Source organism: Doryrhamphus excisus, chromosome 4 (genome assembly GCF_030265055.1).
Source record: "Doryrhamphus excisus isolate RoL2022-K1 chromosome 4, RoL_Dexc_1.0, whole genome shotgun sequence".
In the NCBI taxonomy this organism is placed as follows: domain Eukaryota; kingdom Metazoa; phylum Chordata; class Actinopteri; order Syngnathiformes; family Syngnathidae; genus Doryrhamphus; species Doryrhamphus excisus.
In genome coordinates this window covers 175,080-190,090 of record NC_080469.1, presented here as the reverse complement: position 1 = coordinate 190,090, position 15,011 = coordinate 175,080, and the positions used below count along the sequence as shown (strand labels likewise).

Here is a 15,011-nt window from a genome sequence, read left to right as displayed (position 1 = left end):
TTTTATTGGAAATGCATTACAGAAAAATCGGTTCTTTTTTATCTGTCCGTTGTGAGCGAATTTCCGATATATCCGAGTCCGATATATCCCAGGTTTACTGTATTGACACACTGCTAGCAAGGACGTTTTTGGATAAAAATGCATTAACAACACAGCGGCACTCATACGCTGTATTGACTTGTGTAGACGCATGCTATACTGTATGCTAACTGACAAATGCACACAAATGGAGGCGGACATTTTTGACAGCTGGTCATCGTGTGAACCTTTAACAGAACCAGAGAGGAGAATACTTTGGGTTTTTTTCCGATACCTTGCAAGTGTCATCACTTTGACATCCTGGTAGAACATTGTCCTCCTCCGTGGCCTGGTAAACCTCCAACCCGTCCGTATGGTCCACCATGGCCAGATGCCTGTTGTCCAACCGGATGTCTTGGAGGCAGCCCTTGAACGTTCCACCCCAGATGTTCGTGTTTTCACCTGCAAGGAGTCCTCCGACATAAAGCACATCTCCTGCCTCGATGCTCACGTTCCCTAACGCGCGGTGGTTCCCCGCTTTGGGGAAGAACACGTGGCCGTAGTTGACTTTTAGCGTCACCAAATGATTGTCGCCGTCCGTGAGAGACTTGGCCTCTGACAGGAGAGTGGTGTAAGGACTATAGATGGCAACTGCGGCGTCCTTCAGGTAGACTGTCAGGTAGGACTTTTTCTCTCGGCGAAACTGCAGAAGTAAGCCGTTCGCTTTCAGGGATCGCACCATGAAGGAGATGGAGAAATTGTCTCCGTGGGTTTCTGTGATGTTAAAGGCGGCATAGCTTGTGGTGTTCTCGTGACCAAAGGTCCAGGATGGATATTCTGCAAGTACAATTTAAGAGCATACTTATTATTTCACATACATTTACAATTTCTGATTTGCTTTAAATGGTTGCTCTTTAGGACCAAAGACATTGCTTGGAAGTTTTACTTTTGTCAAAAATGTAAATCGTATTTCCTCAGGTTGCAACAATGGGTGAAACGGTGGATGTATTTTTCAGTACAAAACTTTCGGTTCAGTACAGAGGCGTACTGAATTTCAACAAGGTACACATGAATGCCTCGTCAACATGGGAACGCTTCACTGGGTGAAAACGATGTACAGTAAACCTGGGATATATCGGACTCGGATATATCGGAAATTCGCTCACAACGGACAGATAAAAAAGAACCGATTTTTCTGTAATGCATTTCCAATAAAAATTCATTGCATATATCGGATTTTTTATAACGGATTTCGCCTATTTCGGACAAAATCTCCAGTCCCGTTCCAATGCATTTCCATGAAATTTCCCTGGCATATATCGGATGGCCGCATCGTGGCGCTCCGATTGGCCGAATGGTGACAGGCCGCTATACGACGTCATTTGCAGCGTTTGCAGCGTTGCCTGCGCGTCCAGGTACATTGGAAACATAGTCAAGGAAGTGCCTTTTTATAACGGATAAAATCCCATTTACGCATATACCGGATATAAATCCCATATATGCGTAAAACGGACATTTTCCGGTATACGCATATAACGGATTTCGCTTATATCGGACAAAACCAGTGGGAACAATTGAATCCGATATATCCCAGGTTTACTGTAATACATCAGGTCTAACTGTATCCTGACACCCTTAGTACCACCATAAAATACTTTGTTTCCACCTGAAAACGTTCCTGTATGGTCAGGCCCTAATGGTGCTTCAATTGCGTCATGTGTCTAATCAGTAAAAAAAAAAATACAATGCAGCTGGAAAAATGTATTTGGTCTCCTGTTTGGGAATACTTGGCTTTCCCAGTGAAATATGGAAACAAAGACAAGTTGATAGGACGAAAACATTGTTCATTTGAGATGGGGAACGAGGCTAGAAGCTGCAACTCAAGTTTGTCACAATTGACACTTATGGCACTTATTTTATGTCTGGGGGGCTCTAATAACCTCTAAAATCCTATTTACAAGTTTGTAAACCGGTTTTCTATGCTGTAACTATGAAAATATTAAATAGATTGTAAAAATACTGTGGAAATTCACGTATCACTTTTGGGCCTGGAATGAGTTAACAGCGATAAACGAGGGACACTGCCGCGTACCGACCTGCGACGGTTACCCGGTTCCACCCCTCGTTGCACTCGCTAAATTTGATGGATCCAATGAGTTCTCACCTCTGTGGCATGTTTCTCCATAGTACGGCCGATAGCACTGACATTTGGCCGCAACCCACATGTCCACACACGACCCCCGTGGTTGGCAAGGGTCATCTTGGTGGCACACGTCCTCTTTGGTGCATCCCAGTTCCAAGCCGATGCTCTCCTCTCTCATGAGGTCCTGCGGAAGCAGCGGCTTGTAGTCCACTCGAAGGTCTTCCATGCAGCCGATGAAGCCCCTCCGGCTGGTTGCCAGCGTCAGATATTCCCGTGGCGCCCCACCGACGTAGAGTTGCTGAAAAGAGTCCGACTGGAAGAAGATGAGATGGTTGTAGACCTCGTTTTTCACTCTGCATCCTTCCTCACAGCCGGGTCCCACCACCGTCAGAGTCAGCCTCTCATCCATGGCCACGGTGACTTGGTGCCATTCGCCGTCGTTGACTGGACCTGGATAAGTGACCTGCAACATCCTCCCGGACTTTAACCTGGCCTGAAGGGACCCCCGGACTAACTCCAAGGAGATGAAGCGGTCCGTGGTGCCACGGTGGTACAGGAGCATGTCAGGGAGCGTGCTCCTGAATCTGAGCTGCATGTGAAGCCCATAGTTTGGCTCGTCAAAACCAAGCCTTGCTCTGCTTCTGGAGACGGGCAGCTGCATGTGGACGTAGCCGTCCGAGTTGAAGGAAAAGGTGGTGGAGGTGTTGCAGAGTTCCCCCGTCCAGCCATTCCCGCACAGGCACGTGTAGCTGTGCTCGCCGTAGGCGGTCAGCAGCGGCACGCAGACGCCGCCGTGCTCGCATTGGTGCTGCCAACAACCAACCAGGAGCACGTCGCAGTTGCGTCCGCCCAAGGGCTCTTGGCCCGGCTCTGGGGCCGGACACGTACAGATGTACGAGTTGGCACCATCTTCACACGTGGCGCCGTTCTGGCAAGGATTGCTGTCACACTCGTTGATGTCCACTTCACAGTGTACGCCTGCGTGGAAGGATGACAATGGCAGTCGGTCATTTGAGCATGTCAATCAAAAATCAATCTGCATGCCACTCCTGACCAGGATAAGTGAAGCTTTATTCATAAATGGAATATTTTCATAGTAAACTTTCTAAGTAGAGTTTGTAACATTGCTAGCGCCCTCGAGACATAACACAACACTCAATTTTACACTCCTATGACCCCATATATACTGCACGGTGGTTGAGTGGTTAGCGCACAGACCTCACAGCTAGGAGACCCGAGTTCGATCCCACCTTCAGCCATCTCTGTGTGGAGTTTGCATGTTCTCCCCGAGTTTTCTCCGGGTACTCCGGTTTTTTCCCCCCATTCCAAAAACATGCTAGGTTAATTAGCCACTCCAAATTGTCCATAGGTATGAATGTGAGTGTGAATGGTTGTTTGTCTATATGTGCCCTGGGATTGGCTGGTGATTGAACAGCTCCAGCACCCCCTGCGACCCTTGTGAGGATAAGCGATAGAAAATGAATGAATGAATGAATGACGCGATATAGTCAAAATAATAATACATTTAAGACATAACATTGCTTGTGTGCGTTTCTGTGACATTACAGTAACATTACTGACACCTAGTGGCCAGTGTGGAGTACTACATATTATCACAACCTCTTTGAATGCGTCTTCTGAATGTCCTATATTTGTATTTTACTAAATGTTGACATTTTTATTTTTGAAAATGCTTCATTTCGGCGAATAATTACGCTTAATTGGCTTAATGACTGTATTTCAAATGTGGCATGTTATTATACGCTCATATCTATCCTGACGCCATCGGTCACTACAACTACACAGGATGATAAACAGCTCGTCTCTCGCGCTCGGAAAAACAGCATTGCAAGTCATGAGCTCAGCCCTCAGCACTATCTCATGAAACATCTCAACGGTACATGCTACTACAAAGCTAATTCATGGTTCTTTGACGTATTTGAAGCTAATTTCCATGGTAACTAAGGAGTAACTACTTTTTGGGAAAGTAATCTCCTAATTTGAGCATTTCTTAACACAATTACATGAGAGGCCGTTACAACACGAAGAATGTGATTGACAGATTATATGCAGACCAGTTCAAACTGGAACACTTTTATTAGAAAACATTCAAAATCCTAATTTCTACGACGTGCCAGGGCTCCATCATCAAACATCTCGCGTGTTCCATGACATGAAAAGTGCTGTACCACGCTGTACCTGTCAGCCGCCATCGCTCAGAGCAGCAACACAGCAGCAGCAGCAGTAAGTTCCGTCCCCGCGTGATCCACATGATCCACATGATCCACATGATCCACATGATCCACAACCCACCAACCTCACAATCTTGCAGACCTGCTGGCTGACAAGCGCTTGCAGTGGCCACTCCTCTGTCCTCTCTAGTCCTGAAGCTTAGAAAAGCGTCCTGACTCTTCCACTGCGTCCCATGCAGGCAGAGAGGAGTGATTACGAATCAGCCCTGCCCAGTCTTCTCTTTTCCACTTTGTCCATCCCTCCGTCCCTCCTTCTCTTCCACCCTGTGCTGCCCATCCCGAGCAGAGTGCTAAGCCTCCTGCCTCCAGCTGGCTCCTGTCCGTCTTTGACGGGAGGAATGCCTTCCAGATCTCCTCACTAAGCCTGTGGGGGCCTGCTAGTGGGAGCAGCTTCTCAAAGTAACCAGCAGAGGCCACTGCAGGCCAACAGCTTCATGCAACCATGGGGGGGGGGGCAGGACTTCATTCAATGAAAATAAATAAGCAACTTATTGAGTGAAAAATCTTCATTTCCATTACTGTAATGTTGGTCTTATTCTACATGGGGGGGGGGGGTTGTTTCCCACCCCGTGGTTGCTGGTTTGAATCTCAAATCATTTATATCAGGGGTCTCAAACTCAATTTACCTGGGGGCCACTGGAGCTAGGGTCTGGGTGAGACTGGGTCGCATCAGGTTTTAAAAAAAAAAAAGAAAAAAAACGCATTTATTAAAAACAAAAAAAATTTAAAAACTTTGCTTTGGTTACGATTTTCTACAATCAAAGCTCTGATAAAACATTCCACTGTTCTCAAATATCTTACTTTTTATTTTTCTACACAAAATTAAATGAAAAATAAATAAACAAATCAAGAATAAAGAAAATCAATCAATCAGTAATAAATAAATATAATAATAATAATAAAAAGTTAAGAAAGCACATATAGTTGGTGGGTAGACAAATGATTTTTTTCATATTAAAATGAACAAAGCATTATTAGAGCCCTGTAGACATGACAAAACACGACTATAGTCACATTTATACTCTTTTTATTTACAACATATTGCGCAACTGCAGGGTCTTGAGACACATGCTAACTCGCAAACTAGAGAGCTAGCCACCTAAACGGTAGCCTTCAAGTTATTTCCTTTCAACTTAAATAGCCAAAAACTTACCACTTCCACACGGATAGGGAGGATAACTATTAACAGTTATTTAACCTTTAACATGAACATGAATCAAACGTAATCATTTTTTCTGGGTACATGATACCATACAGCATCCATATCAAACTTGCGCGGGCCGCACTAACATTAAACTTTCATATCAAGGCGGGGGCCTCAAACTAGTGTCCTGCGGGCCACATTTGGCCTGGCATGTTTTTGGAATGTGGGAGGAAACCGGAGGAGAAGGTCTTTTCATCCTATTATGTCGGACATCCCAGTCTCATATCTTGTCTCCTTGGCGTAACGCTACTGATGCCGAGTGACCAGAATGAATACTACATATAACTTGAATTACTACATAAAACCGGAATGAAATGAGTAGTATTTTGAAACTAACGGGTCCCTGTGGTTTAATTTGGGCCAAGCCGACCACCATTGCTTTCCAGACTGGGGACTGGAGGGTGGGGGTGGAGCAGCAGGGCATATGGTGACCCCCTCCCTCATCTGGGAAGTCAAGCAAGCGCACACGCATGTGCGACTTGATAGGATTATATTTTTGCTCCAGATGGACTTTGTGTTTTAGTTGAAACGTACAAGGTTGTATTCATAACAGCAAAGGCCACAGGAGGACGAGGGAACAATCCAATTGTCCAATTCCTGTTTTTGGATTCATTTGTGTTGTCCTTTGGTTTTCCATCAGATTTGAAACATCTAAGCAGCTTTATCATAAGCTCCTCTCTCGCAACCATTTCTTAGCAGACCCCCGTTTAATACCCAAGATGAACATATGGGGGCTTTTATTGGCTTTGCTGTTTTCTGCTGTGCTCCTGTAAACCATATGCATCCCTTCTGGTTCCTTGGGGCTTCACTGCTCCTCTTAGCCAATTAGCTTCTTTCATTTGGAGTTCTTTTGTAGGAATCCAAAATGAAAACCCGATGGGAAATTGTTTTCATTTGCTTTGGCACATTTTTGTTGATGTTCCGAAACGCAGTATATATATATTTGGAAACTCGATGACTGTCACTCAAATAACCAGCAACCAGGAAGTACACGTACAAATGCTCGCACAGTCACAAGTTGACACCATGAGTCAGTGAAACCCCAGTCTTCCACGAAAACTCATGAGTCAGTGAAAGCCAGGTCTTCATAAAATACCCATCAGGCAATGAGACCTGAGTCTTTGTCAAGTACCCGTGAGTCAGTGAAACCTCAGTCTTCCACGAAAACTCATGAGTCAGTGAAAGTCGAGTTTTCGTTGAGTACCTGTGAGTCAGTAAAAGTCAAGTCTTCATAAAATACCAATAAGGCAATGAGACCTGAGTCTTTGTCAGGTACCCGTGAGTCAGTGAAACTCGAGACTTTGTCAGGTACCCATGAGTCAGTGAAACTCAAGTCTTCACTAAGCACCTGTGAGTCAGTGAAACTTGAGTCTTTGTCCAGTACTCATGAGTCAGTGAAACTCAAGTCTTCACTAAGCACCTGTGAGTCGGTGAAACTCGAGTCTTTGTTGGGTACCCATGAGTCAGTGAAACTCAAGTCTTCACTAAGCACCTGTGAGTCGGTGAAACTCGAGTCTTTGTTGGGTACCCATGAGTCAGTGAAACTCAAGTCTTCACTAAGCACCTGTGAGTCAGTGAAACTCGAGTCTTTGTTGGGTACCCATGAGTCAGTGAAAGTCAAGTCTTCACTAAGCACCTGTGAGTCAGTGAAACTCGAGTCTTTGTTGGGTACCCGTGAGTGAGTGAGTGAGTGAGTGAAAGTCTGCGAGTCAATGAAACTCAACTTTGATGAGGACCTTTGAGTGAGTAAAAGTCGAGTGTTTGTCATGTGATGCCAGCTGGCATGGTTGTGTGATAGTACGTTGTTAAATCTCCCTGGAATTTTTTTTATTAAACCTTTATTTAACCAGGTGAAGCTTATTGAGATATAGAATCTCATTTTCCACAGCGACCTGGCCCGGATGATAAGACAGGAAGTGATGACGTCTCTCCTACCTGTGAAGCCATCGGGACACAAACACTGGTAGGAGTTGACTAGATCTTGGCAGCTTCCTCCATGATGGCACGGAGCAGACACGCACTCGTCCACGTTGATTGAGCAGTTTTCTCCTGTAACGCCAAGGCGTAGTCAGGTGACGCTTCGCTTCTCATCGCTAAGTTGATGAAACAACATGGAAGGGAAAGGAAGCGTTCAAGAACCTGTGAATCCAGGTTGGCAGTGACAGATGAATCCGGCTGCTTCTTCATAGGTGAAGCTGGCCGTGCTAAGTTCAGGGAGAAGGCCGTAGTTCAGGACATCAGAGCGCTCAAAGCACTCGCCGCCATTTTCACAGGGGTGCTGCTCGCACTCGTCTTCATCCACCTGGCAGTTGTCACCCTCGTAACCTGCAACCGCAACAAGCATAGCACACCCAGCATTCATGAGCTATGTTGCTAATGTGGGGTTAGCTGTATGAACATAAACGTAAACATCGTCCAGCTGGTTCTAGGTGTACCTGGCCAACAGAGGCACTTGTACAGGTTGATCCCCTCCAAGCACGAGGCACCATGCTGGCAGGGATTGGAAGCACATTCAGGAATATCCTCCTCACAGTGATCACCTTCATAGCCTGTCCCCTCGCAGTCGCACTCATATCTAAGGAAAGACACAAACGTCTGCGTTTACGTCAGCTGCTACGTCAATGTATCTAGAAAATGTGTGCTAATGTGGATTGCCGTGTCGACTTAGTCAGCTTAGTTTCAGTAGACAAGTACCAACAAATACAAATGATGCACATTTTGGGATTTACACAAATTAAAAATAAATGATGTTTCGGTGCAAAATCTGCAGATTTCAGTCTCACAGGCTGCACGGCACCAGAAAAAAAGCAAACATTCCATGTGTATTTTAACGTCACCTGTTGACTCCATCGACGCACACGCCATCATTTAGGCATGGCGTGCTGGCACATTCATCGATGTTGACCTCACAGTCTTGACCCTGGAACCCGTCCATACACTGGCACGTATACATGGCAACGTGGTCTCGGCAGGTGGCACCGTTCTGGCAGGGTTGTTCTTCACACTCGTCAATCTCGACCTCGCAGTTGGTCCCTGCGGGGATGGCGTTTGGCGTTGTTAGCTTACAGTGAAAACATTAACACTGGAGCTGCTTTGACGGACGGCGGGACCAAAGGCTGCTGGTTTGAACTCTTTTTGGTTTTTCAAAATGAGCTTTTAGTAGATGTTCTTGTACGTACCGTATTTTCCAGACTATAAGTTGGACTTTTTTTCATAGGTTGGCTGTTCCTGCGACTTATACTCCAGAGCGACTTATAAATGAAAAACGTGTTTATGTTCCATAAACACTGGACACCTTTTCTGATCATGTTTATTTTCTGTGTAGCTGAATAAGCATTGTGTTAGCATATCTTACACCTATTCAGCCTGTTCTCTATTCTTTTATTCATGTTAGAACTTGCCTTCCAAGAGGACCTAATGTCTGTTTTGGTCAAGTAGTTTGGAAAATAAATTACCCAAAAAAAATGCCGAAATTATGTATGTTTTTTCTACATAATGATGCATTTTTGGCCTTGTGCGACTTATACTCCCGAGTGACTTATAGTCCAGAAAATATGGTAAATGTAAAATAAAATAAATACATCACAAGACGGCCAGAAAAACAACACACAATTGCATGGCGGCAGGCAGCCGCGTCTTTCCGACATCTTCCAACCAAAGGTTGGAATTTTTTGTTGTGTTGGGTGCTGGTGGAAAAATACTAGTGGAAAAAATCAGACCACCTTGCCATTGCACCGAGTACAGCAATCCCTCGTTTATCACAATTAATTGTCCAAACTGGGATAAGTGACGGTGATAAGAGAACTGGATATTCATAATTATAGCATTAAAACCTGTTAAGAAGCTTCTAAATAGAGTTAATAACATTATTAGAGCCTTCTAGACATGAAATAACACCCCTATAGTCACAATTTACAGTACGCTCAAGCATGGATATGGTTTATGGATAGCGTTGTCACCAGAGAGGTTAAAACATGGGACATTTTTAGAAACTATTTCTGGACGATGAGGAAAATCTGTGGGAAGTGTTTCCCAGGGAAAACCGGAGGATGATTGACACCTACTGTACCACAGCTACCACAATTTTCTGGCATCAATCATCTAAAGAATCAGCACCACGAGTCTTACCTGTGAAGCCTTGAGGACAGTCACAGCTGTAGTTGTCCACTTCGTCCACGCATGTGCCGTTGTTCTGACACGGCTGGGAGGCACACTCGTTGATGTCCAAGTCACAGTGAAAACCTTGAAACCCGGGCACACAGAAACACTGATAGGCATTGACGCCATCTTTACAGATGGCTCCGTTTTGACAGGGCGCCGACTCGCATTCATCCATGTTTTCTTCGCAGTCTGCCCCCCGGAATCCGGCAGCACACTGGCAATGATGTCCGATGTCAGGAATGTCGGTACAGGTGCCGCCATTCTGGCACGTTTCCTTTGAGCAAGTCGTGACATGCGACTGGCAGTATTCGCCTCCGAATCCACGGGGACAGTGGCACGCGAAGGCATTGAGTCCATCGACACAGTGAGACCTGATACCCGTGCAGGGGTTGCTTTCGCACTCGTCTACATCCAGGGTGCAGTTCAGGCCCGTGAGGCCATCCGGGCAGTGGCACGTGAAATTGCCGGTCCCGGGACTGCTGGTGCAGTTGGCGCAAGGTGCCAGGATGCAAGCGTCGTACAGCTGGTCGCAGTTTTTGCCCATGTACCACACGGGTCCTTTGGGGCACAGGCACACGTAGTCGCCCAGATGTTCAACACATGTGGCGCCGTTGTTGCAAGGTGACGGGAGACACTTGTCGGCTGCTGCGGTACACAGAAAGCCTGCCGGGAAAATGGCACAATAAACACCAAAGATGCACTATTTAGTTATGAACATCTTATGATGAGCATTATACAGTAAACCTGGGATATATCGGACTCGGATATATCGGAAATTCGCTCACAACGGACAGATAAAAAAGAACCGATTTTTCTGTAATGCATTTCCAATAAAAATTCATTGCATATATCAGATTTTTTATAACGGATTTCGCCTATTTCGGACAAAATCTCCAGTCCCGTTCCAATGCATTTCCATGAAATTTCCCTGGCATATATCGGATGGCCGCATCGTGGCGCTCCGATTGGCCGAATGGTGACAGGCCGCTATACGACGTCATTTGCAGCGTTTGCAGCGTTGCCTGCGCGTCCAGGTACATTGGAAACATAGTCAAGGAAGTGCCTTTTTAGAACGGATAAAATCCCATTTACGCATATACCGGATATAAATCCCATATATGCGTAAAACGGACATTTTCCGGTATACGCATATAACGGATTTCGCTTATATCGGACAAAACCAGTGGGAACAATTGAATCCGATATATCCGACGTTTACTGTATGTATCGCACCTTCTCTCTATGGCCTTTTTTCCAAATCAATTCAATGATTGCTGTTGTATGCTCTGTTATTAGTAAACATATGTATGCATATGTAAGCAAATTGTACGTATTCGTGGCCTAAATTAAGCAGGCTTAAAAATGGCTACATGAATGAAAATCCAAATATAATGCCTTCAAAAGATGTAATATTTAGTGTAATTCAGTATCTGTGACTTGTTGCATTGTAAATCTCTCCTTCACAGTAAACAGCAGCAGTAGAGTAGTATTCTACTCTGGTTACTGTGTCAGTAATATTACATTCGTGAGAATGTAGCCACCAGGAAGTACGCTGTCAAATCTGTCTTATCTTCTTTATTAAGATGGCTTATTTTGTATTATGTATATTACTACTTGTATATTGGGTAATACAAGTGTAAAGGTGACTATAGGGTTGTTATTTCATGTCTACAGGGTTCTATTAATGGTAATTTATCATATTTAGAAGGTGATAAACAGTTTTTGTTATGCTCTATGAACTATGAAAATATTGTGTTTATGAATATTTAATCCTACTATATGGAAATAATAAACGAGGGATGATTTCTCTATGCCAGAGGTCTCAAACTCACAGCCCGCGGGCCAAATGCGGCCCGCAGGATGCTAGTTTGAGGCCCCCGCCTAGTTTGATATGGATGCCATATGGTTTCATGAAGACAGAAATGACAGCTTAAAGCTGTGTGCACGCCGCACACAATTGACGTGATTTTGCCCCGCCCATACGCAAGCGAACGAGCCCGCCTGAGCCCGACTGAGATCAAAACACTGAAAAAGTGTTTTTTTTTTTTTGAAAACCTGATGCGGCCCAGCCTCACCCAGACCCTAGCTCCAGTGGCCCCCAAGTAAATTGACTTTGAGATCCCTGCTCTATGCACATATTATGCACATATCTATCCTCTATGCACATATTATGCACATATCTATCCTCTATGCACATATTATGCACATATCTATCCTCTATGCACATATTATGCACATATGCTGCCGTACATGTGAAGAATATGTGCATAGAGGAGCCACCCGGTAGCAAACCTTTCAACCAAATAAAAAAAGAACATTTCACACAAACAAAGTATGGAAATGACCCCAATCAAATCAATATTTTCCCAAGTTTCGAAGCGCTGCACCGACAATGTTGCGCAATAAAAGTCAGAGTTGAAAGACGCCTGTTGCCAAATAGCTCTGCCACAAAGTTAAACTGTTGTCAACGCAGGATTGAAAGTAAAGTGCTTAACATTCGGTCAAAGTCCAATCATCCTTCCCTCATAAGCTTGAGCTGTATTATGGTTTGCGTGGCTTATGAGATGCTGCCTGAATCTCTGACCTGTCGAGGTGCTTAGAAAGCAATCTGGTCATGAAAGGTCTTCTCAAGGCAGATGGTGTCAAAAGTGAACTTAGCCCACAGCCAATCTGGGAGAAGATATGGTCGGTAGTTACTTTCCTTGTTTTGTTCCTTCTACTCGCTGTTCTTTGTGTCTTTCCTCCCCAATAATAATAATAGTAGTGAAGGTGTTTCTTTTTTTAATCTTAGCTTCAGGCTTTAGAGATACATGACTTCCTTCACTGTGAATCATCTTGCGCCTCCCTTTGACTGGTCTTGGAAAGACCACCCTGCAAAGATGAACTCATTCAGACCTGCCCAAGTGAGAGCTGCAAGGGTCTCCTCAATCCACACCCCTCCATCCATCTGACACATTCCAAGGAGATGATAACAGCGCCTCCTAAACACGTCCCCTCCCCCGGCTGTAGATCACGGTTATGGCGAGACAAGTTGATCCTTGGCACTGACTGGTACCGCTATCAGCGCTATCAGCGCTATCAGCGCTATCAGCGGGTCCGCTGATAGGCAGACGTTGGCGGCCACTGACGCTGTCCAGACTACGATGTGTCTGTCCTGAGATGTTGACATGAGTTGACCTGGATTTGCTGCTTAGTCCAATGTGGACCAGAGGATTGGTCCCACAAAGTTGGAAGCACAGACTTGTTCCAACGTGACGCTACATTTGCTAAAACCTTGTATTCATTCAAAAAATCATATTCATAGTATCGTATTGTACACTGGTCACTATGGACACAATGTTACTGTCATTTTGGGTGAGACACACAAGCACCAGACTTAATTGCCAAAAAACAGGATTTTATGGCAGGTTTGAATGAGCTCACAATAATCCCTAACACATGCTAGCGTTGTCATTAACACACTCTAAAGTCGCTAAAACTCGACTCTGAACCTCGACATCACTTCCAGACCCCCCCCCCCCCCCCCACACCCCCCCACCCAGAATACCTTTACAGCAATACACACAAGCATGAGTCTGGGTTGTTGGGTAATAGGAGTATAAAGGTGACTATAGGGGTGTTATTTCATGTCTAGGGGGCTCTAATAATGTCTTAGAAAAAACACATTTGGAAGGTCATAAACGAGTTTTCTATGCTCAATTTATAAATAAGGACTCACACTAAATGGAAATTCACTTATCAAGGTAATATCATCAGCAACAAACAATTATTTGTGCCGAGTGGTTAGCATGTTAGCCACAAAGTCAGGGGATCAGGAAGACCTGGGTTTGAAACTCCGTTGGGCATCTCTGTGTGAAGTTTATCCGGGTACTCCGGTTTCCTCCCACATTCCAAAAACATGCTAGGTTAATTAGCCACTCCAAATTGTCCATAGGTATGAATGTGAGTGTGAATGGTTGTTTGCCTATATGTGCCCTGTGATTGGTGCATTGGTGCAAGTGCATATATATATCTATTTTTTTGTGTAATAGTAGCATAAATGTGACTATAGGGGTGTTACTTCATGTCTAGAGGGCTCTAATAATGTAAAAAACTTAATTTGGAAGTGCAACAATAGTGGAGGTTCAAACTTACTAAAAAAAAAAAGCTAGATATATGGTAGTAATAAATTGATGATAGCTGATGAAATGATTGACAGAAAGAGTTTGATCATGAGTGAGTACAGATGATGAGGATGTTGGTAGTCAAGGTACGAGTACTCAGACATGTTGGTAGTCAAGGTACGAGTACTCAGACATGTTGGTAGTCAAGGTACGAGTACTCAGACATAACATTATATGCACACAGTAAGTAGTTCAGGTGTCTCTGCCTACTTGTACTTGTAAACACCAACTGCTTGTTCTGTTTCTTGAAATCACTCATTAAGAGCATTGTTTGAGTTCCTTACTTAATCCCGTCACAACGTCATTCCTCATCCAATCCTGAAGGTTCTTAGTGTTGTCCGTGCATAGAAATGTTTTAGGTTTCATTTTCCCTAAGCTTGGAACATACAGTATTTCTCCTCTCTTGTTGAAAAAGAACCTTTACTGGTTAGTGTTTGCTTTATGCATTTGGATTTGTTCTGTAGAACAATGGCATGAACAGAGTGAGCCCTTTAGTCATACGCTGGGGGAGGGGCTGTGATTAGGAGGTGCTGTTATCACGCTTGTAGGCCTTTTGCCTCCACGTTGTCCCACAATACGTGTCATTTATTTATTCGTCACACCTGAAAAGCCTAGAAAAGACTACTTTAGTACTGTTTACATTTCTCATGCAATTTGTGACCACACTCACTCCCACTCGACTTGTCAAGTACTGTTTTCCATCAAGTACACGACAATAGTACATGCAAGGTCTATTGTTCCCTCGTGGTATGCATTGTCACCACCACTTCCCACATCAATGAAACAGCGGCGTCCGGCGTGACGCCCCACAAGAGTAGGTCCCACCCCTAGTTAAGTCATTCCTCTAATTGTGGAAGAAACGTAAGTACGTGTATTCTCACAGCTGCAGGTAGAGAAGGTTGAACCAGGAAACGAGACACAGTGTGGACGAGACCAGAAGATGTTGCTTTGGGCAGTATGACCAGTTATTAACAGGAAATGATCCTTGAAGCTACACAAATGACTTGAGACCCCCCCCCCCACCCCCGCTTGTATTCGTACTACAAGGTTGCAGTACGTACATGGTGCGT

At 44.6% G+C, this 15,011-nt stretch overlaps 2 protein-coding genes across 7 annotated transcripts in view; one reads left to right on the top strand and one right to left on the bottom strand.

The window, feature by feature from the left end:
• im:7150988 (Golgi-associated plant pathogenesis-related protein 1) overlaps nt 1-15,011 on the top strand; it is a 62,316-nt gene that overhangs the window by 28,961 nt on the left and 18,344 nt on the right. The window lies entirely within an intron of this gene.
• Nucleotides 1-15,011, bottom strand: part of LOC131127723 (protein crumbs homolog 1-like) — a 40,747-nt gene that overhangs the window by 8,615 nt on the left and 17,121 nt on the right. For all 6 annotated transcript variants that reach the window (XM_058069890.1, XM_058069891.1, XM_058069893.1 and 3 more), the window contains 7 exons: nt 9,746-10,441; nt 8,455-8,650; nt 8,053-8,192; nt 7,757-7,942; nt 7,553-7,666; nt 2,183-3,139; nt 314-855 (listed from right to left, as the gene is read on the bottom strand). In XM_058069890.1, the coding sequence (XP_057925873.1) occupies nt 314-855; nt 2,183-3,139; nt 7,553-7,666; nt 7,757-7,942; nt 8,053-8,192; nt 8,455-8,650; nt 9,746-10,441 (2,831 nt within the window). The remainder of the gene's footprint in view (nt 1-313; nt 856-2,182; nt 3,140-7,552; nt 7,667-7,756; nt 7,943-8,052; nt 8,193-8,454; nt 8,651-9,745; nt 10,442-15,011) is intronic.